We start from the raw sequence: 22544 nt of genomic DNA, 5'->3' as shown, positions 1-22544 counted from the left end.
AAACCCGTTCCTCAGGACTCAAGGACCTTTGACGAGATGTCCATACTCTCTAGCTAATTGCTCCATGACTCATTACCCCCTTTCCGTCGTTCGACTCAAAAGCTTCCGTATGCGCGTTCTTCCCACCTAGAACTCGGTCTCGAAGAGTTTCATTTGCCTGATGACCTGACCGTATCTGTAGAATACTAAAGGGATTGGAATCATGACGAAAGCAATGAAGCCGAGGAGCGAGTTTCCCCATCCGAGCCCAAGGCTCTGATACAACCGGTCACCAGCCAGGGGCAAGAATGCGCCCAACAATGACCTGGTGACTGTGCTGGCTGCCATGGCTGATGCAGCGTATGTCGTAAATGCGTCAACCAGATAAGTCGAGATCGACATCTTCAAGATACACACGTCAGTACCGATGACACAGTTGCATAGGTAGGTGCGGGCTCTTACCAGGACTATAACAATCCCGCATCCTAGGATGGCTGTTCCTATGATAGGTAGCATCCATTGAAGCTGTTTATCTGCAGTCCAACCATACCAAAACAGTCCTATGGGGACTAGGATAGCACCCATAAGCATGGGCGGCAGTCGATATTCCGGCTGAAACTGCCCACCATTTGTGAGTGACAACTTCAGCACAAGCCTGTCTGACACTAGACCAGAAAATAGAAGTCCGATCACTGAGCCTACACCGATGCCGATGTACGCCAACCCCGCTGACCCTTGAGAGAATCCGTACTGCTGCTTGAAAACCTGGGGGAAGGTTGTGAAAAGCAGGTAGAGGTAGCCGTAGAGGATGGCCATATAAACTGAAAGGCAGAAGACAATGGGCGAGAGAAACATCATCTTCGCCGGTCGAAGAATGGAGAACATGAAGAGGTCTTTTGGCTTACGGTGGGTTGCTAGAACAGATTCGAGGTGTGGGTTTCTGGTCTGCACGCGAAGTCGTCGTGCCTTTCGTTCCAGAAGGGTCAGGGCGTATGATTCGGGCATGCAGAATGCTGTGCCGAGGGCAGCTACTCCAGCCTTCAAAGTCATGTTAGCTGCGATTAAAGAACACAAAGCGGCTATGCCCAAAGTATCAACTCACAGCAACAGACACCGCTCGGAAAGACCATCGCCAGCCTATCGTTTTTGATAAATAGCCTCCTGCAATGGGCCCAATGGTTGGGCCCACCATCGGCCCAAGAGTCCAGACCATCATGGCAACTCCTCTCTTTTCTCTCGGAACTGTGTCTGCCAGCGACGCAGCCCCAAGAGTCAACGGGGTAGATCCGCCTATGCCAGCAAAGATGCGAAACGCAATCATGCTACCCGAGTTGGGTGCCACGGAGCATGCAACGTTGAAAATGAGAAATAGGAGACTACCAGCGTTGTATAGAACATAACGACCGTACATCTCTGAAAGCGGTGCAATGAATAACGGGCCACAACAGTAGCCGATCAGAAATCCTGAAATCATGAACGCCCCAACGTATGTGTCTGTGACGTTGAAATCTGACTTGATGGAAGCAATTCCCGGTGCCGCAATTGATGATGCTAGGGGGCTGCAATAACAATTTCTATTAGTATTGATGCAGTCTTGTTGTGTGATTCTGCTTTCTTAGGTTGAGAAATGAGCCATACCTGAGTGTTGAGATGTACCCAAGCGTCATGATGAATAGAGCCTTCTTGCACTTTGACCAGTTCATCGGATTTTCTGGATCGTTTGGTCCATCCCAGTCAACCAAGTAAGAATTCACCATTGCAGTATCGCTGTCGTCTATGGCGTCACTGTGAACCATGATGGTGCCCTGTCCGGGCGGAATCATCTGTTCGCCCATAGTTGCTTTCTTAGACTCATGTGTATCAGACTCACGAACGAATGGGGGAACCTATCCGATTTTCGAAAGAATCGAGATACGATCTGATCTCTCTAGCTGACTTAACATAACGTTACGAATTTGGCTGACGGCGTTCTCGGCTCATCCTTGAGGCCTGGTTGTGCCGAAGCACATCGTCGGAGTCTCGGACCTTTTAAAGATTTCCGGAGTGACGCCGGCTCTGGAGTGAAGAGCTCGGTTGTGGTGATGTCCGTTCGCCGAATCCCACCCCTTAAGCATATTCGCTTCTTTGATTGCGGGGATAATTCAGATGCCGTATTCCCCATACTGAGACTCCAATCGGATGATGGATGTTGGAAACTGGTGACTAGTTGTCCGGGCCGTTGCCGCTGTGGATACTAGCGGAACATATACCAAGTATAAAATGACTGTCTTGAAAGTCGAGCAGAAGATGCTAGCCATCTTTGATATCAGGCACATTATTGTTCATTATTCAAACCCAAATCAAGGTATCCCAACTTCAAAGGTGTCACCATGCCGATCAAGCTTGAGAAGGTCCCTCCCCACCGTTTGTCGGAGCTATGCGATCCCACATCTTTGAAACTTAAGAAGCTGCTGGATCGAAATCACAATGAGCACGCCATTCTTCGCGACCCTCGACTAATCCTACACAACCATATGCCGCATGTGAGTATTCCTCGTGCGTGATGTTCGGCCACTATTCACTCATGTCTCGGTACTTAATCATTGGGACGGAGGCTGATACAACCACGTCACATGTGGTAGGCTCTTGGATCGTCTTATCTTCTAGGCGCGACAGACTCCCAGTTACAGCATATTTTCGACGTCGAATCCCCTCATCTAGTCGAATCTGACGACAAACGAATCACGCATGAAGAGGTCACCAAATTCAACTGGAGGAAGTTTCTTGGGCAGAAGCCATACACTGCGGCCTATGCCATATTCTTTGACGGTGAAGTTGCGAAATACGGCGGCGACTGGGAAAAGGTTGTAGAAGACTATGTCTGGGCTGGACCTGAACCGATTATCAACGGGTTCTCTGGAGGGCGTAAGTCTTCCGTTTTCTAGGCTGTGTCTCATCACTTCCGGTGATACATCTGGTTTTAACTAACTTTTCATCATCGCAGTCGGTCACCCTTTCATTCATCTTGCATACGCATACGAGTTTGATGACGAAAAGGTCGCCACGGAAGCCTTGAGTATGGGTTGCACGGAGTACGATCCGACTCACGAGATTCTGGATAACCCTCCACCAGACACGTCAACTTACAAGACCAAAAGCATCAAGGAAGTTTTGGGTCGTATCCGTGCCGACAAGAGATTCGATGGCTACGTCGATTCCCCGGGGTTCGTGAATCTCTTCACACTCCTCGGCAGATTCAGATCTGAAGTAATCGAACACTGGCACGCGTGGGTCGTCGAGGATCCAGACTCACAGCTCGGGGACTGCGCCAAGATGGCAGCGGGGCTCTTCATGGAAACGCGCAATAATGAGGAGGGCATGTTCGATTTCTTCGTGGCTCACATTTTGACTTTTGCACATGCTTTGCGCATTCTTCTGCCACTCTGGTCGCATGAGCAGAAGGTTTCGGTGATGAGACAATACGGCCTCTATACCATGATGGTTTACATCGCACAGCTTCGACCGGGCCTCGACTGGGATGAAGAAGGTCTGTCAAAGGGTGGCGAGACACCTGCATGGGACACAATTTTCAACAACTCATTGAACAGCAAGTGGATGACTGACGTGCACTTCCCGAAGGTCGTCAGAGGTATGAAGGTGGTCGAAGAGACTTGGGGGGCTTCAGGCGGACTGTATCAACGAGCTGCCGACGTGTTTGTGAATGACTTTAACGGATGGGGAGGATATGGTGTTGGTGTCGAGGCTGCGTTTGGGCTTACTGGTGTTGCTTAACTGTGTTTCCCCCCAAGGCTCTGCGTCCTTTGGTCAGCAGTTGAGCAAGCAAGTCGTAGCTAGTGGTCAAATAACAATAGGAGTGTGAACAGTATTGCGGTGATAAGACTGAGTGTTTCTAGTGAGAGGTGAGTGAGTTAAGTGAAGTGAAGTGAGAGAAGTGAGATGAACGATTGAGGAAGAGTGAGATGAGGTAAGCTCAATCAATATGAGGAGGTGCGCCCGTTGAAGTTTAAGTTCAAGTGAGCAAGCCCGACTGCCGGACCTTGTCCCTCTCTGTCTCTTAGCATTGCACCGCCCGTCTCAAATAGCGCGAAACAAGGCACATCAATCAACAATGTACGTACTTGGTTTAGGGGACCAGGTGCGTCAACCGCGCAGTCGAGTGCCGTCATCTGACGCTGTCGCTGTCGCTGTCGCTCTCGACGTCCTCTTGGCACATCAACAACGATCACGACCATTCTGTTCCTAATGCATCCTGTGTACATCGACATATTTCCATCGACAACCTCTCCAAGTCTCTAGCAATCCTCGCATGAGTTCCATCGGCTCCCTCGAGCGGTGGCTCGCGCGCTTCTCGGGTCGCTTGCGTCGCTATTTACCACCTCTAAACTTCATCACCATTCATTATGCCTACTTCATCCTCGTCTGTCTCATCACGTCCGTCATCTTCTGGGGCTCATCCGATCCTGCGTTCTCGGTCAGTTACACCGATAGCCTCTTCCTCGTTGTGTCTGCCATGACCGAGGCGGGCCTCAATACCGTCAACCTCAGCCAACTGACGGCCTGGCAACAAACACTCCTGTTTTTCCTACTGCTCTTGGGCAGTACCATTTGGGTCTCCATCTGGACGGTCTTGGCCCGCAAACATGTATTTGAGAAGCGCTTCGATGAAATAGTCCGAGCAGAGCGCGCGCGTAAACTCAGTCGTCAGGGCAGTACCATATCGCTAGGTTTGCCGCGACTACCTCTCGACTTGCCCAGGCTGCAGATGGCATTCTCCTTTGGTAAATCGCAGTCAGCACCGCCTCCTCCAGGCCAGTCTCTCAGAGCTACAAAGACTGCCGAGTCGGAGAAGGGCGAAACTCGGGCAGACGACAAACGAGCGGACGATGCAGAAGCCTCGCCCAAAGACCGCCACCGGCCTACACTCGAGGATGCACCTGAGGATGTGCCCGGAAGCACCCAGGAGGTGACGGACTCGCAGGCACCGGGCCACATTACCTTTGACGATGCACCGCACCCCAATGTCGCCGACAACCAAGCCACCTCGACGGGAGTCTCTCTTCTTGGCAACCCGAATGGACCGGCGCGTCCACTGAGAAGGCCCTACAATGCTTCAGTAGATCTGACTACTGCCGACGCGGACGCTCGCAACTTCTTGAAACATCGTGCAGCTAGTCGCCACGGTCAGTTCCATGACCTAAGCAGCGATGAACGCGATCATCTCGGCGGCTGCGAATACCGTGCCCTCAAGGTCCTAGCCATGTTGGTGCCAACCTACTTCTTCCTGTGGCAGGTTCTGGCATCCCTTGCCCTTGGAGCCTGGATGAACAACTACATGCCCGATACGGCAAGGGCTAACGGTATCAATCCGTGGTGGCTCGGTATCTTCAACGCCGTTTCTGCCTTCAATAATTCGGGCATGTCGCTCCTGGACGCCAACATGATTCCTTTCCAACAGGCGCCGTATGTTCTCATCACAATGGGTCTCTTGATACTGGCAGGCAATACCGCGTACCCTCTCTTCCTTCGTCTCATCATCTGGTCCTCCCTCCGCATCCTGAACCTGACCACGCGAGAAGACGCTTTCATCGACCTAAAAGAAACCCTAGCGTTTATTTTGAAATACCCTCGCCGAGTTTACACCAATCTCTTCCCTTCTCGACCCTCTTGGTGGCTTTTATTTATGTTGATTTCACTCAACTCTGTGGACTGGGTGGCCTTTGAGGTTCTCAACATTGGGAATTCTGTCATCGAGAAGATACCCACAGGCTACCGGGTGCTCAATGGTCTCTTTCAAGCACTTGGTAAGCCTTCAAATCGTTCTTCCTTTGGATCATCACATGTCAAACAGGAGGAGGCTAACATACCGGCTAGCTGTGCGGTCCGGAGGTTTCTACGTCGTCCCTATCTCAGGCCTCTTCATCGGCTTACAGCTACTCTACGTTATAATGATGTATATCTCGGTCTACCCCGTCGTCATCACCATGCGCCATTCCAACATTTACGAGGAGCGATCACTCGGCATATACAGCGACGACATAGACACCGCATCCGAGATCGACCCTGAGGTGGCCGATCCCTTGCTCCCTATAGGCAGTCGACCTCCGACACTGGCACGCACTACTAGCATTGGCGCGGCTTCTGCCCGACCTTCTGTCTTGGCACGTCGACTGAGCCGTTCGGGCCCGGTCATCGAAGCTCGTCGCGCGTTCAAGAGCACCTTCATGAGCTTTCACGGCGTTGGTGTTGTGCCACCGAAAGGACCGGGACTTGGGCAGAGCGCCGCCGAGCAGGGCGAAAGTCGCGTCAGTTTCATCAGCCACCAGATTCGCGGACAGCTTGCCCATGATCTTTGGTGGTTAGTTCTCGCTGTTCTGATCATCACCATCATCGAGACGTCAAAATTCATCCAAGATCCCGTGACGTTTTCGGTCTTTAACATTATATTCGAGGTCGTCTCAGCATACGGTACGGTCGGAATATCAGTCGGCATACCAACTGACGCGTACAGCTTCTGCGGCGCCTGGCACGTCGGAAGCAAGCTCGTTCTGTGCCTGGTGATGTTACGTGGCAGGCATCGAGGGCTGCCAGTTGCGCTGGACCACGCGGTGCGACTTCCAGGACGGCAGCTCCATCGGTATGAAGAGGAGGACCATCAGATACGGAGGAGCAGGACAATCGAGCTGGAACGGTAGAATTACATGTAGATTGCCTCAAGGCACGTTTATTAGACATTTTGAAAAGAATCATTCCATTGCCAATAGCTCAAAGATTGATGCTGTCTACACGTAAAAGTGCTCTGAATGGGATCTATAATGTTAACGCTACCAGGTGAAGATGCAGTATAAAATGATAGACTGATCAGGAACACGAGAACTCGCTTCAAGTAATGCAACCAACGAAAAGCATACGATGCGATGATTCAAACATAGACCAAATGCGCCAACTACTCTAATGCACTAGGTGAGATGCGATGTAATGCAATGCGAAGATAGGGAACAAGAGACGTGAACGCCGAATAAATAGAAAAAGCAAAGTGGCAAAGATTGAGAGGAAAGATATTTTAGCGTGATCTCGAAGTTGCCACGGTGATTTGCAGTTGGCCTATTCAATCATGCGGGTAGAGAAACGCTGCGAGGGAAGAATCGGTCGTACGTCGATTTTCCGAGCTTGGCGATGGGCACGCTTATACCGTGAATCACCTACACAACGTCAGTATATTGACTCCAAAGAGACATTCAGCTGTCGAGGACTCTCCAAAAGTGGTGTCACTCACAATGCTGCAGATGATCAAGAACCAGATGGTGACAAGCATGGTTTCGCCCAGCTGCTTCGCGTCCGCTCGCTGGCCGTCGTCATCCGTCAGAGTCTCCAGGAACTCGAGGCCGACGTAAAGATAAAAGATGGCAGAAACACCAATGGGACCAAAGTACCCAACAAAGAGCGCCTGTCGTGAACCCCGGATCTGGCGGATGTACCGGTGCAAGCCGAGTATGACGGGAAGACGTCTCAGCAGCAAGACAAGAATACCGAGTGCGACCAAACGACCGGGACTAATCAGCTCAGAGTTCCAGAAGCTCTCCCACGGACACACAGCTCCCAGCCACATGAAGATGGCCATGTTGAGCATCATGTCGACGGCGGGCTGCACGGGATCCTCGACCGTCTCCAGACGGAACCAGTCGTTCCAGGTGAAGACGTTGCCCGCGATGAAGCACGCTAGTACGTCGTCGCTGCCGACCATACCGCACGTGCCGAGGATGAAGATGGCCATGCCGATGGGGAAGAGGAGAAAGCATTCCCGCTCCACGTACTTGCGTCGCTCGGCCCAGTGGAGCAATCTCTGCGCGAGCAGGCCGACGACCCAGCCATAGAAGACGCTCATGAGCACGACGTAGACGCACGTCTGGCCGAAGAAGAGGCTCAGCGCGGCACCGAAACCGCCCTCGCTCGAGGCTGGGTTACCGTCGCTCTCGGTGTACTTGATGAGGTAGAGCGCGAGGAATAGAAAGGGGTACCCAAGGCCATCATTCGCTCCCGACTCGGCAACGATGATCTGCTGCAGGTCCTCGGGGACGTTCTCCTCGGCAAACCGGCCCTTGACAATCGTGGTGGAGAGAACCGGGTCGGTCGGGGTGATGCAGGCCGCGATGGCGAGAGCGTGGACGAGGGGCAGGTCCGGGACGAGGAGCCAGACGACGGCACTGGTGCAGGTCCACATGCCGATCATGCCGGGGCCGAGGAGGAGGCAGAGGGACTTCCACTCTGTGCGAAGGTAGCGGCTCGGCAGCTGGACGCCGGCGAGGACGAGCTGGACGCCGAGGACCAGGCGGCTGAAGTCGAGGGTCACGGAGGCGACGGCATCTTCGGAGACGGCGTATTCGCCGGGCTTGAGGAGCTTGGCGACGTGGGTGAAGGTTACGCCTCCGAGGAGGGAGACGACTTTTAGCAGTAGGGTTGGTTAGCCAGTGCGATTTGCCTTGTTACAGCTGTGCCTAAACAGAGGCATAAGAAGCAGAAGAAGCAGAAGAAGAAAAAACCACAGGTAAGGGAAAGCTATGGTTCACTTACGGGCTTCAGAGAGATACAGGTTCTCTGTGATGAGATACGAAAAGGTGCCGAATAAGACGAGCCATCCGCCGAGCACGCTAATCACCACGTTGAAATTCGTGATTGAAAGGTCCATGATGCCGCTCAATGTGCTGCAAGCAAGCAGCCCCGACTGGATGCCTCGCCTTTGGGTCTCGACGCCTTGGGGTGAAGAAGGGGTTGAGTATGCTTCGGCTGCGACATGAAATGGAAATGCCTCACGTTACGGGACCTGGCGGGATGCCGCTGCGATTACCAACTCGAGCTCGACGACGGAAATGCGCCCTGAACCAACTACACCAATACTCACAAAAGTAAGAAGGAGAGCATACGACAAGGGCAAATTGGCTTGGATGTATGAAGAATCAAAATTGGAAATGTAGACCCGTTTGAAAAGACATTCACGGCTATCGGATCGGATATCAATACTCGTTCATCACGTTAGATCGGGCAGCCGTTGTTTTCTCCCGCGAGCGCCCGCAAGACAGGACGAAGGAGGCCACCGATGGGAGCCCGCTCATCTATTTCGTTACTAGTCCCGATCTTCTGCTCTCATTTTACCACCTTACCTGTCACAGACTCACCCATCAGGTAGGATGAGGCATTTCAAGGCCACGGAGGCTTAGCCTTTAGCCCATGTCGGTAGTGCCCGCTAAAGCCAAGTCATCCTGACCCCCTTCTCGCAAACATGTGCCCCCCTGCCACTGGCCATCCATGATCAGGCCTATTCGTAGTCCCCTACATTTTCAAGGGCTCATGCAGGGTTCTCTCGACTTTCAGAGCTACCGCGAAGAGCGCCTGACCGTCTTTTCTGACAATCCCATCTCGAATCTGCTTGAGACGGCCGCGGCTATTTGAGACTGCGGGGCAGAGTCATGCGCTCCATGTGCCGCCAGTATCTTGTTTTCCTGGTTCTATCGATGCCTTTGGGACCTTGTTCTCGTACACTCAAGCGCCGCAAGCCAGTGCCGTCATTGCCGTTGAAGAACTCCAGCAGCGAACTACCCCAGCCTCTCTATCCGCATTCCCCGCTGTAAGATTCAATCCGAACCCCTGGCGAACGTCTTAAGCAGTAGACGGATACCTTGGTTCAGCAAGGCATAATAGTATCATGTCTCGAAATTCCGAGAGCTCATCGACTCACAACGGAACTGGTAGAACAAATGATGTTCTGCAGGCTTGTAGTGTTGAACACTGCCGACATAGTGCTCACCCACGAGTGAGCTCAGTGAGCTCATCTGAGAAGCCTTTAACCAGTCGCAACGAGGAAATCAACAATTTACTGCGCGAGAAGCGATTTTGCCTCGCAACCTCATCGGATAATCCAAGTTATAAACATTAATCATGGAGGGCCGCCCGCCTCTGAACGCCAACCAACGCTGTGCAAGACTTTAGACTGCCGCATTCTTATTTCATACAGCTCTCATCGCGCTTCATCTATGTATGTGTCCCGATTCGGCCTTGTTGCGTCTTGCCCTCTAGGCGGACCTAGCCGTGTTAGTCGCGATAACGACCCAAAGGCAGTGAGATGAGATATCGGCCGTGTCTCCCATAGTATGTATGCATGAGGAGGGGTCGACTTCTCATTCAGTTTCATTGAACCATACATTCCGCTGTGGCAAACAACGGCCACATGATAACAGTTGGTAGCAGGATCTCGTCAAACTTCGCCGATTAAAAGAATTTCTTCAAACGTCATTGCTTTCGAAACCGAGCCTACATGACAGTCGTCTAACATGTCTACTCACTTGAATATGTAGTTCCAGTCGGCTTGCATTCATTGAACATTAACAATATTCAGAAGTAAAGTTTCTCTCTCTCTCGAAAACAGCCTTCAAAATCTTGGCAGAGCAGATGCAGGTGCTGCTGAAACCCAGATCTTACACCGTGTGACCCTTCATATTGCAGTATGAAGAAGACACCACCAAGGACGACTCTTTTTCCAGAGACCATGACTAACAATATTGCAGGCCGACTATCGGAAAATGTTTGATAAGTACGCCGAAGATGAGATGCATCGGCGGCGAAACGCCTCTCACATACCACTCCACCACAGATCTTGATGAGACGAGGTCTGACGCCCACTGGCAGCGGCTCGAATTTGACGACAAAGCGCACTGGCAGGATTGCGGGGACTTACAACGGCCCGAAGATCAACAGCACGATTGATTTCACACTCGAAAGATGTCGTTGGGAAATGTGAGCTTTGGTATAAGATTTGGGCGGAGACCCTGGAAAGACGCGTTCTTCGCGCGAGCCTTTCATCTTTCCTCATTGGTTTATTGTTTGTTGTTAACTCATATCACGAATCTCATTTTAATTCAAGCGCTATCAGATAGCTACTAAAGCCATCAATCATGGGTTCGATGGGAGAATATTCTGTGCCACAGGAGGCGGAGGCGGTGTTCCAACACGGCATTCTGAACAATCCCTTGATGAAGAACCTTCCCGGTGACCTCAAATCTCTCAGTCAACATGTCAAGTTTGAGGGTTCAAGCAAGCCAAGCGTTCCGATCAATTGGCGATTTGCCGAAAGCATCTCGGCTTTGAAAGCATTGGAGGCAACCATGCTCAACCGGCTAATTCTCAAGAAGTACAACAAGGAGCCGACGGATGTCACCATTAACACGTAAGCCATTCCATTTTAGTGATCTAAGTCTGCCTTGATCCCGTAGAAGGCCCTTGCAGAGGGAACTCACACAGTCTCTAGTGACCATGCAAGCTTGTTCTACTTTTCGCCTCTCATTGCCCAGCTCATCGGTAAGGATGGCAAGTTTACGCCCATGGCGCTTATGAACTTCGTGCCCGAGGCCATGAAGATGTTCCCAGAAACGGATAAGCACAGGACCGCCGCCAGCTTGCATCGAGCTTTGGTGACAAACATTCATAAGACAAAGGATGGACGGTATTACCAGCTTCACGGTGAGATACTCCTTCGCTGAACGAACTCAACCATAGGTCCTTCGGGCTCTCGCATCTGACGGAATTTTGTAGGCGGCATAAACCCCGACCCCATCCTCAAAGCTCTGGGCTTGCCTGAACATGGCCCAGCGGATGACACTTATGAATTGGTCTTCGAGAGAACCCAAAATGTCATCGCCGAGATGGACTCCAAAGACCTGGACGCTTTACTCAACGACAAAGCGCAACAGTCTGGCACAATCGCTTGGTCGTCTGACGAATACTTCGCAAGCGAGCACGGCAAAGCAAACAGCAACGTCGGACTGTACGAGATCGCAAAAGTCAAAGGCTCCACACAGCCCGCATCTTGGTGGTCCGAAAACTCGAGCCTACCCTCGTCGGCCAAGAGACCCCTCGCCGGCCTCAAAATCGTGGATCTGACCCGAATTATCGCTGCCCCGGTCATTTCGCGCGATCTGGCGGAGATGGGCGCGAGCGTCATGCGCGTCACCTCAGATAAGATCACGGACATGTCTTCTCTGCACCAGGATCTCAACTGGGGCAAGTGGAATTGCCACTTGGATCTCACCAAGGACGAAGACAAGGAGAAGCTGAGGGCGTTGATCAGGGATGCTGATGTCGTTGTTGATGGGTACCGCCCTGGCGCCATGGAGAAGCACGGTTTCGGTCGCAAGGAGATTCTGGAGCTGGTGAAGGATCGCCAGCGAGGAATCATTCACGTCCGTGAAAATTGTTACGGATGGCATGGACCCTGGCAGGGGCGTGGTGGATGGCAGCAAATCAGCGACGCCGTGAGTGACATACTGCACAGGATCACTTTGGGAGACTCTACTGACAAGTAATCAAGTGCTGTGGTGTCTCGTTAGAGTATGGAAAGGCAATGGGTCTCGATGAGGCGGTTACTCCGGTGTTCCCGAACTCAGACTACTGGTATGTTAAGCACAGAAGACATAATCCACTGATCTGGGATTATTAGAAATATACTAAAATGCGAGATAGTGCTGGAGTCTGCGGAAGCACTGCTGTTCTTGATGCTCTCATGAAGCGCGCCGAAGACGGAGGAAGCTATGGCGTCGACGTAAGTCTCGATCTACCGATGAAAATAATTCAACTTCAAGATGCTTTCCAGCTAACCCCATGTACACAAACAGGTTGCCCTCAACTACTATTCCCAATGGCTCGTCCGTTCATGCGGGACATATCCTGAACCTATCTGGAGAGAAGTCTGGGAGCGTCATGGATCACCCGTATTCCGGCACTTCCACACAATGGCCCACAATGTCCCGGTCATGTCCAAGCTGCTTCAGGAGTACGACGCGCAGGTTCTCTTCAACCCTCAGTTCTTTGAGATGCGAGTGTCAAAAGCGGTTGATGGAACTTTCTGGGTTGTCAAGCCTGTTCTGCAGTATGGCAACAACGCGGTTGAAATGAGGTACAATGTAGGCACGAGAGGTAATGGTGTTGACCAGCCTGTCTGGCCCGAGGGTTTGTCTACGGAAGTGGTTGGAAAGTAAGCTTCTGACAGAAGTGACCTATGCATTGGGCATTATGAATACAGCAACTATTGAACCAACAGAACCAACGTTTCTTGCTACAGGTATCAAATCATTGTAGGCACCTTGAAACATATTCAACAACCTTCTCAGTATTTCCATAACCAAAATCGTTAGCTCTCAGTCTAATGCCTCTCGTAATCTAGCTTGGTTCACAGCTTCGGCAAGCTCTGCGGGCTTCACTCCAGCCGGATCTCGTAATTGTGTAAATGAATCCCCATCCTTTGGCCCAAGAACTCCGGCATCCTTCACAAAGCCACGGTGTGAATCAAAGAAGAAGATAGTCGCATGTAAAGCATCTGGTGCAACTTCTGAGACGTGGAACTCTGCGGCCGGAACTGTGTACGTTGACCCCCTAGCATGAGTCTCTGAATGAATCTTTCCAGCTCGGAAGAGCTTCCCCGTGTTCTGCACAGTAGAAGATGCCTGATGTGTCTTGTACGCAGTATCCGCCCCCTTGCCGTCGTTCCACGCAAGTGCATACCCTGCGTGCGTGGCTTCTTCTGGCTCCTCGACAGGATCAACTTGATAGGAGTGATCCACGCCCTGCCCCGCCAAGATCCAGCTCTGCGCAAACGGCTGGTGAGAGTGTAAGTGAAAATCGGGGTTCCCGCGCTTGCCGTCCGGCATCCAGACGTGCAGGCGAATGAGCTCGTCGATGCTGCCGTCCTTGACCAAGCTGCACAATGGGACTGAGAGAAAGCCTTGTGCGCTGCGAGAAGCGGTGAACAGTGTTCGGGAAGATGTTGATGTGAGGGCGTCGCGGATGATGGCCCAGCATTGGCTGATGTCGTCTGCTGTTGCGGGCTGGTTTTGGCGTGCTGTTTCGCGGAGGAATGACACTGCTACTGCGACGAGTGCAACATGGACGGCTGCCCCGGCCATTTTTGTGACATTTTGCTGGATGATGACTTGCCAGTCCTGAAAAGATAGACTGGCCGATTTGGTCTTGGTCTCACTGCCTTCGTTGCCTGGAGACAGCAGCTGTTTGATTGTGTCAATTTCATCAGAAGCAGCCTTAGTAGCCTGTGCGACCCCTGCCAACGATCTGAAGACTGTCTCATATGAAATATCCATTTTGTCTCGTTGATGAATGGGCCTGCTGATGCAACTCTTGGTTCCTACTATTATCTGAATGATGCTGAACGAGGGAAATACAGCGATGCGCAATTGAAGCCATTTAACTCTTATCAGTTGGAAACATCAAGCTCTATATAGGAGTCAATTTGATAGATGAAGTACGGCTATCCGCAAGGCACATTGCATGCTGAATATTGATCCATTTGGCGAATCACAAGCAACACGGTGGTGACACACCGTCAGCACAGCCCCGACGCATCCAGGCAACACCGGGCTGCGAAGTGGAAAATGTGGAATAACGTGCGAAAAAAAAAGTCATGTTCATATTATATGGATATCTCTAATACTACAATTCGAAAAACCTTCAGTGCCTCGCACCCTCGCCGTTGACAACCTTGTCAACGTTACGATGAGTGCCTCTAATGGGCGCACCGTTGTTCTCCGTCAGACTCTGGCAGGTCGTGACGTCAATGCCATTGGCGTACTTGTTCTTCTTCTCCCTTGCAAAGCCGTTGTGTGTACCGTTGAAAGTCAGGTTAGCAATGCCATCGTATCCCTTGATACCGGTGCTCTTCTCCAGGCGCTCAGCAATCTCAGGATCGACCTCCCTGAAGATGGCAATCTGCTTCTTCAAAGGCTCCGGGTTCTTGCACAACTCCATCTTGCCCGTGACGTTGTTGATGAAGCGCTCACGTGCGTCCTCGTCCCAAACCTTCTGCCACAGGGCGCGCGGCGCAACAAAGTCCTCTGGTCTAATCTCGGAGAGGAAGGTGATGGCCTGGCCGGTAAAATGACCATGCGTCTTGTCCAGGTCCACGGTACGGGCCTTGAACTGAACGGGATCGATGGAGCTGAGGTAGTTGGGGCGCGCACCCTGGTTGAAGAACGCCATGGCACCATCACGCTGGAAGTTGGCCATCTTGTGGGCGGTCTTTGGTGCGTTAACGGGGAGTTGCTGGTAGTTTACGCCGATACGGTGACGGTGGGTATCAGGGTAGGAGAACAGACGGGACTGAAGGACCGGGTCGGCGGAGGGCTCGATGCCGGGCGGCATGTGCGAGGGGTTGAAAGCAACCTGCTCGACCTCGGCGAAGTAGTTCTGAGGGTTCTCGTTCAGGGTGAACTCGCCCACCTTGCGGAGGGGATATTTACCCTGAGGCCACACGTGCGTGAGGTCAAAGACGTTGATCTTGTCGTTCTCCCATGCATCCTCTGCCTCCTTGGGTGTCATGGTCTGAATCTCAACTGACCACTTGGGGTAGTCGCCGTTCTGGATGGCCTCGAAGAGGTCCTTGCCGGAGTAGTCGGCTGACTTGGTGAGAGAGTCCTCTTGGGTGATGAATTTGGTGCCCTGCTGGGACTTCATGTGAATCTGGGCGTAAACCCATGATCCGTCCTTGTTGACGAGCTTCATCGTGTGACCAGCGTAGCCGTGCATGAAACGGTAGCCATCAGGAATGCCACGGTCACCCATCAAGATCATGACTTGGTGAATTGACTCGGGGTTCTCGCTCAAGTAATTCCAGAACTAAGGAAGCATTTTAGCAGGATTCACATGTGTACGATCATAAGGATTAAACATACCATGAACGAGTCATCCATGTGGTTGAGATGCGTCTGAGGATCACGCTTCTGTGTGTGAATAAACATTGGGAACTTGGCAGGGTCTCGCAGGAAGAAAACGGGCGTGTTGTTCGCCACCATGTCCCAGTTGCCATCCTCTGTTCTGAATTTGACGGAGAATCCTCTGGGGTCGCGAGCAAGATCCGGCGAACCAGACTCGCCGCCAACAGTCGAGAAGCGCACGGTGATAGGGCACTTCTTGCCCTTGGTACCGAAGAGATCGGCCTGCGTAAGCTCGGGGATCGGATTCGTACACTCGAAGAAGCCATGAGCACCGCTGCCCTTGGCATGCACAACACGCTCCGGAATGCGCTCGCGGTCGAAGTGAGAAAGGAGGTCGATCAAGTGGAAATCCTGCAGCAACAACGGACCGTTCTCACCGCATCGCTGTGTCTCGTAGGGGTGAGGCATCGGGACGCCATTGCTGGTGCTGTAGATAGCCTCCTTCGAAGTCATCTGTCTATCCTTCTCGTATGTGCTAAACTGGCCTGCCACATGGGCTGCGAATGATGTGTCTGTGGAACCCATATTGAACGTCTTTTGGGCAGTTTCAATGGGATGTTTGATGATTCTTTGAACAGTCTCCATGAGATTAAGAAGGTGTTGAGAGAGGTCTTATACCAGAGAGAGATATGGTGAGTTGTGCCGCCACCCGCCGGTGCTTGGGCACTTTATGTGGAGGGGCTCGAACGGGCATACACACAGAAAAGTTGCCATCAAAACTCAATGCCATGACGCAGCTTTGTAGGAACAATACCGTCACTCATGTTGGACGAATCACAAACTGCAGATTACTACATCGAAGCAGTCTGAAGACGGGGAGTAGTGTTTGTCACTCCATGTCTGGTTGTAGCGGCATGGGGAACGACGGAACTAGGCCATACCCGCATTAGCACCCGCTCTCTAAGGAGCGGGTCACAGGAATCGATGACGCTTGGTACGGAGCCTCCTTGGCCTCTCGACTTTTCGATTTTTCATCGTTTCGCCTTTTTCGACTCTGGGCTACGGTCCTAATTCGGGGATAACTCCGTGATAACGAAGACCAGGCAGTCGATGGATATCACGTCCAATGCTCCGATATCCTGGCGCTGAAGCCGATTGGCTTTTGGGAGTCTTCAAATGGGTATGGGAGTAACTCGAAGGAGCCACGGAATTCAGATCAAAAGACAAGACGTGACGAAGACCAGAACTGCGGGGGCCAAAGGGCGCGGTAGACTAAGACGATTTAGACCATCAAGCAAATACCGGCACTTGTTTGAAGCAATCCAAGATGCAGCCGCTACCAAGACTCCGGAGATCTAGCTCCGGAGGAGGCCAGACGCCACTGCCAGATTCCCATCTTTCATTAATCGAAATCGTTCAAATCCGATATTTGGTGGTTAGCTCACAGGTGCCAGGTAGCAGTGTGCTAGGGGAATCCCAGATTCGGGGCCAAAGCACCGATCCGCATGAACCCAATCGATGATGTATGCGAACAGCCCGCTGATGTCATGAAGCAGAAGGCCGAGCCAAGACCGATGACAGGCGCTCCACCCCCGCCGTGACCTTGGCTGGCGAACGCAGAGCTAGGGCACTTTTTTGAAGGCTTTGGCGATGAAGCAAAAGGTCTAGAATGTGGTGAAGTCGGCGATGCGGCACGCGATGAATCTGAAGGTACCTTTTGTAGAAAAACCGTTGAATAATCACTTTCAATCCTTTTGTCCGTTTTATGTACACCTATCCCAGCGATACCTGAGTTTGAAATCCGCAATACCCACGCAATTAGACTCACCGACGATGATCTTCTATGGCGCATTCTTTGAAGTGCACCAAACATTCTAAATGCTAAATGACGCCGCATATGAGTTCAAATGAAGAAGACTTTTACGGGAGGAAACCCTTGATCCTAACTTTTCATCGGCCTTCGCGTGGAGTCGTAGACAAATCGAGCGAATGAGTTTTATTCTCACTCATCCTTCATGACGACCGAGGAGTGATTTCTGCGAATTTTGGGCACTCAATCATGTCTCAATTTGATTCACTGATTTCTTCACTCGCCTCATCCTCGACCCGCGTACTGTTAACCGGGGGGTAATGAGCCAGTAGAAGAATGCCCACGGCGACAACGGCGAGAGCCTGTAACGCGATTAGAGAACAAGCATCAGGGATGTAAAGACTCATATGTGAGCACTCACGGCGTTCACAAAGAATGTGAGATTCGGCTTGCCCATCTCAGACAGCGTGGCAAATATGAAGCCGAAGATACCCTGCGTCGTGAGAGTAGCTGCACTCTCAACTAGGGTAATGGCACTCAGGGCGTCTTGTCGCATATGCGGCGGGCACATTTCCGTGATGACGCCCTTTGCTGCAGGGGCCGATCCGGATGCGAATGGTAGCAGGAAAGCGGCTACGAATGAACGAAATTAGCATTTTGCTCTAGCCTCTGGAGTTCGGGGTAAAGTGGGCAGCAAAATTGAGATACTCACCGGCATAGACATGCCAGCCCTCCGTTGCCCAAGCCGCGAGGGACGTGACGATGCCATCCACCACCAAGCTCCACCTCAGGAAGAACAGGTCAAAAGTGCTATCCTCGTCCTCCTCTTCAGGCGGCGCCTTTGTTGGCTCGGAAGCGTTCATCAAGCCGGGTGCCGGGTCCATGTCCTCGGGGTGAGTGGGGATGACGCTCCGTTCCTCCTGGGTGAGCGTCTTTTGAAGAGCTCCGGCATGGGATGACGAGGCAAACCATCTGCGTCCGCTGTCGATTATTTCCGGAAAGATGAACATCAAGAAGATGCCGCGGATCCACGAGTTGCCGGACATAAGGATACCGTTCTCCGTTGTGCCAAAGCTGAAGCGGGAGGTGGCGTACATCTGGATGAGGATGGGCGCATAACCCGTGGCGAACTGGGGCACTGTTAGCAATGTGTTCATGGATGAATGCCGCCGATTTCAATGACAGAGGTAGTAGACTAACCACGCCGAAGAAGATGCCCAGGGCCAGAAAGACGAGACCATAGTTTTTCACAATCTTGCCAGATTCAAGACGGTACTTGGACGGCATGAGCACCTTGATAGGAGCCAGGAAGCCAGAAGCGCCGGGCGTTGTCTTGCCGTCCGTTTGCTCCGTCTCTTCTGGGGGTGCCGGCCAGAAGATGGCCCCGTAGGTCGTTGCAAAGGCAAAGCAGCCGATGGCAACGATGAAAGGACTGGTGATGCCGAACACATCACCCAAAACACCGCCGACTGATCACTCATTAGCAGGCGAGGGTAGGAAAGGTAGAATGTCGACCTACGCAAGTACCCTATGGCGGTACCGATCATGACTGCACCCTGCAGCCGACCAAACACGCCCGTATGCTTTCTTCTTTCGACAACCTCCGCAATTGCCGTGTTCAAAACCAGCCTTTAGTTACAATTGCATTAGCGCCGCGATCCCAGCGCATCTCACTTTCCTTGCTGTACCTAGGTAGGTAGGTAGGTAGGTAGGTAGGTAGGTGAAGTACTTACATGTATCCCCTCGGCCCACCAAAGATGCCAATAAGCTGCGTGTACTGCATCATGTCGATTCCCTTTTGCGCGCCCTGCGACACGGCGAGGACCTGGCACGAGACGCGGATGCCGAGCAGGCCGGTCTGGCTGATAAGGGCCCAGCGAGTACCCCAGCGCTTGATGAGGTCGCCGCAGATGAAGAGGTTAAGAATGCCGCACACGGAGGTGGTCATGCCGAGGATGGAGACCTGGGTGGCCGTGTTTGCGTCAATCTCACGGCGGTGACACATTTCCGAGGCGGGGCCGTCGTAGGGGGCGTGAGACTTGTAAAAGGTTTCGCATGCCATTACACGGAAGACGTAGATAATGCTGTAGACTACATATCAGTTTCCGTTACTGTGGTACACATCCTCGCAACCATGCCATAGTACAGCATGGGTGAGAGGAGAGGGGTGAACTTGTGCGCACGGAACTTGAGTGAGGCCTAGTGTCAGGGAGACGAGGAAGCCGGCGAACAGGATACGGTTTGCGGGTGACCAGAGGCCGCGACCGACCCGCTTCACGGCCCCGGCGCCGGATTTGATTTTGAGGAGGGGCGTTCGTTCATCTGCATCGGCGGCCATCGGGACGGGTGGTTGGGTGTGTGGATGGGATAAGGTACGGTCACAGAGAGGGTGGAAGAGAGCTCTTAGGTTTCGCAGAATCACGCCTTTCGTCCAATAAAGTATTTGTTTATGAGGCTCAACTCTAAAGATCTGGTAGAACTAGGAAGGTCGGGTGAACGTTTCGCAGGGTCGGAAGGGGGGAGGATAGGACAGGATGGGAGAGGAGAGGGGTTCGAAAGGGAAACAAATGGTGACAAAGCCGGACTGGGCTGGATGGGGGGCATAAAGCGATTAAAGGTCACTGGGTGACTGGGGGGGTATAAGGTGTGGTAAGAAAAAATCGAGTGAGAATTGTATGGGTTTTCCTGCGAGTTCCCCGGATTGCTGGGATGTCTGTTGCTGCTGGACCGTTTTACCGAAAAGACGTGCGGAATCCCCGCTATTTCGTCAGGAAAACGATGGGCCTCCTACCTTTGGGCTCTTCTCAAGAGGAACTTTGGTGGAGCACCACAGAGTCCTGACCGGTCACCGGTGTTGGTTAACGGATTGAGTGGTGCCGGAAATGTGAGTGAAGGAGGAAGTGTGGGTGTGGCGGAAGAGAATAGCACTCGGTAAAGCCAACAGATAGCCGCCTGAATGACTCTTACAGAATGGTTAGAGTATGCAAAGACCTATGGTTTCTGTTGGCTGTACATAGTAAGTGTGGTATTTTGGTGTGTGTGAGAACTGCAAAAGAGCCGATGAGATGAGGGGGGGAGGGGCGGCCGCCGATGCAGGAGCCGAGCGCGGCCTTGTGTTGCCGACCCGGAGTGGAGATGGTGGGGTGCCGGATAGCTTCACGGGTGCTGATAGGTCCGAGATAAACTCACCGGAGTCTAGACCCGTTGGACCGGCGCAGGACCGGAGCTTGTCCGGGAATGCGCTGCTTATCGTCGGCCCTGAGCTGCCGAGGGGGCCGGCCGACTCCGGCCTTACATCTACAGTCTCATTAACTTCATAGTATACATCGTGAGTCTCTTGGGTCTCTTGAATGTAGATGGAATTGCTTTTGTTCAAATCAGCAAAAGGCTCGGAGTAGACAGCCATATGTGGTACAAGATAATCCTCGTGAAATGATACCCCGTGCTCATGCTCCTCATCATCCTCTGACTCCCTCCTATCTTAAAGCAAAGGATGCTCCAGTACAAGCTTACCAAACTTGCCCTGGTCAGCAACCTTCTTCACCTCCTCCAGCGCATCCTCCGCCGTTCCCTTGAAAACATCCACCACAGGAATCGAGAACTCGGTGCCGTAATTCTCAACAGACCACATCAACGCCTTCCACATCCTGCCCCAATCCTCCAGCCGCGGAGGGATCGTGATAAGGGGACCATCGCCCAGCTGTAGTGTGATTTCTGTATTCGCCGATGCCAGCGGCATCTTGATTCTCCCACCCGGCTTCGCCACGACAGACAGAATAATAGCATTCTCATCAACACAAGCCTCCGTCTGTGATGCCGAGGTGACCTCACCCCTTGAACCCGCACAATCGGCCGCGTAGCGAATCGGCCCCGCGCCAGCCTCCTCCGCCGCCTTCTTGATCTGAGAAATCACGTCTGGAGCGTTATAATCGAAGCAGCGCGTCGCCCCCATCTTAGTGAGCATCTCATGCCGCCCGGGCGACGCGGTGACGAAAATGGGGCTCGCACCGCTCTCCCGCGCTAATTGCAGCATGCAAAGTCCAACGCTGGCGGATGCGCCCCAAATAAGTAGCGGACCATCCTTGAACCCTTCCTTTGCCTTCTCCCCAGGGAGAGGGTATCCAAAGATATTGTACAGCCCGTCGGCGGCTGTGGTCAGCACCACCGTGAGACTCGCGGCGTGCGTCTTGGGCAGGTTATCCGGAACCTTGAAGAGCATGTCTTCCGGACAGCTCAGGTACTCCTGATGCGCGCCGTGTCTCATTGGTTTGCCCATGCCGGTGGGTACGTAGCCGGCCACCAGGTCGTCCGGCTTGAAGGCGGACGACGCATTTTCTCCGGCGGCCCGGACGACTCGGCCGCAAAAGTCGTAGCCGAGGGTCACTGCGCGGACGCCGATGTATGGTGCGTGTTTGACGTCGGCGGGGTTTACGCCAGAGTAGAGAACCTTGACGAGGACCTCGCCATCTACGGGGTCGGGGATGGGAAGATTGCGGATGACGGAGAAGTTGCAGTCTTCGTCGACATAGAGCGCCGGCGCCGTTGATGTTGTTTTGCTGCCCATTGTGAGGTTTCGTTTTTTACTGTTCTAATGGGGGTTGACTATGGCTGCCCGCCATAATTATCACACGGCAGACCAGACGCATCTTATGCAGTAACTTGTGGCCATGGACAGAACACTTCAAAACGTGGAATTGACACATTTGTTTGCCCCCTTTCGCTAGCGTCCACTTCTCCGGGTCGCGACCCTCTCATAAAATCGGGCATCCGGTGGGAGGTGGGCGGCTGAATAAAGATGAACGGAGCTCTCAAGAAGAATCACGGACGAATACGGCCGTCTCGGACAAGTTGCCCGATTTATTCATCGGCCAACGGAGGGTTCCTAACACCCGAGGTCGCCGGGGCCCATCTCTAGACTCTACCGGGCGGGGGGTGGTAGCGTACAGTTGACGCGCCTCGGGTGATCAGCAGGGCCAAATGGCGGGGAAGAACTCAAACATATGCGACATGGACATGTCCAGGCCCTTTCCGACGTCTCGCATGGCATA

General features: G+C 52.6%; 9 protein-coding genes across 9 annotated transcripts; 3 read left to right on the top strand and 6 right to left on the bottom strand.

Annotated features, from left to right (window-relative positions):
• Positions 1–126: 126 nt before the first annotated feature.
• Positions 127–1814, bottom strand: CABS01_07124 (fluconazole resistance protein; the record flags this gene model as incomplete). The annotated part of the gene is made up of 5 exons (XM_060540488.1): positions 127–381; positions 442–597; positions 682–1017; positions 1082–1538; positions 1618–1814. The coding sequence occupies 5 exons, from the start codon at positions 1812–1814 to the stop codon at positions 127–129; spliced, it is 1401 nt and encodes a 466-aa protein (XP_060403373.1).
• A 534-nt stretch (positions 1815–2348) lies between these two features.
• On the top strand, positions 2349–3750 carry CABS01_07123 (MGS207 protein; the record flags this gene model as incomplete). The annotated part of the gene is made up of 3 exons (XM_060540487.1): positions 2349–2501; positions 2601–2883; positions 2963–3750. 3 exons carry the CDS (start codon positions 2349–2351, stop codon positions 3748–3750), a joined length of 1224 nt encoding a protein of 407 aa, XP_060403372.1.
• Positions 3751–4285: 535 nt separating this feature from the next.
• On the top strand, positions 4286–6671 carry CABS01_07122 (cation transporter; the record flags this gene model as incomplete). Its single annotated transcript, XM_060540486.1, has 2 exons — positions 4286–5780; positions 5851–6671. 2 exons carry the CDS (start codon positions 4286–4288, stop codon positions 6669–6671), a joined length of 2316 nt encoding a protein of 771 aa, XP_060403371.1.
• Positions 6672–7088: 417 nt separating this feature from the next.
• Positions 7089–8662, bottom strand: CABS01_07121 (sodium/hydrogen exchanger family protein; the record flags this gene model as incomplete). The annotated part of the gene is made up of 3 exons (XM_060540485.1): positions 7089–7178; positions 7253–8418; positions 8548–8662. 3 exons carry the CDS (start codon positions 8660–8662, stop codon positions 7089–7091), a joined length of 1371 nt encoding a protein of 456 aa, XP_060403370.1.
• Positions 8663–10922: 2260 nt separating this feature from the next.
• On the top strand, positions 10923–13001 carry CABS01_07120 (uncharacterized protein; the record flags this gene model as incomplete). Its single annotated transcript, XM_060540484.1, has 6 exons — positions 10923–11194; positions 11276–11487; positions 11560–12278; positions 12335–12417; positions 12487–12565; positions 12639–13001. The coding sequence occupies 6 exons, from the start codon at positions 10923–10925 to the stop codon at positions 12999–13001; spliced, it is 1728 nt and encodes a 575-aa protein (XP_060403369.1).
• A 159-nt stretch (positions 13002–13160) lies between these two features.
• Positions 13161–14117, bottom strand: CABS01_07119 (uncharacterized protein; the record flags this gene model as incomplete). Its single annotated transcript, XM_060540483.1, has 1 exon — positions 13161–14117. The coding sequence occupies one exon, from the start codon at positions 14115–14117 to the stop codon at positions 13161–13163; it is 957 nt and encodes a 318-aa protein (XP_060403368.1).
• A 367-nt stretch (positions 14118–14484) lies between these two features.
• On the bottom strand, positions 14485–16331 carry CABS01_07118 (catalase; the record flags this gene model as incomplete). The annotated part of the gene is made up of 2 exons (XM_060540482.1): positions 14485–15648; positions 15705–16331. 2 exons carry the CDS (start codon positions 16329–16331, stop codon positions 14485–14487), a joined length of 1791 nt encoding a protein of 596 aa, XP_060403367.1.
• A 1419-nt stretch (positions 16332–17750) lies between these two features.
• CABS01_07117 (major facilitator superfamily transporter) lies at positions 17751–19834 on the bottom strand (the record flags this gene model as incomplete). The annotated part of the gene is made up of 7 exons (XM_060540481.1): positions 17751–17858; positions 17918–18129; positions 18209–18626; positions 18697–18965; positions 19016–19125; positions 19230–19580; positions 19680–19834. The coding sequence occupies 7 exons, from the start codon at positions 19832–19834 to the stop codon at positions 17751–17753; spliced, it is 1623 nt and encodes a 540-aa protein (XP_060403366.1).
• Positions 19835–20977: 1143 nt separating this feature from the next.
• Positions 20978–22060, bottom strand: CABS01_07116 (uncharacterized protein; the record flags this gene model as incomplete). The annotated part of the gene is made up of 1 exon (XM_060540480.1): positions 20978–22060. One exon carries the CDS (start codon positions 22058–22060, stop codon positions 20978–20980), a length of 1083 nt encoding a protein of 360 aa, XP_060403365.1.
• Positions 22061–22544: the final 484 nt, after the last annotated feature.

Source organism: Colletotrichum abscissum (genome assembly GCF_030869225.1).
Source record: "Colletotrichum abscissum strain IMI 504890 chromosome Unknown Scaffold_15.1, whole genome shotgun sequence".
NCBI lineage: Eukaryota > Fungi > Ascomycota > Sordariomycetes > Glomerellales > Glomerellaceae > Colletotrichum > Colletotrichum abscissum.
This window is presented reverse-complemented; position numbering and strand designations above follow the sequence as displayed.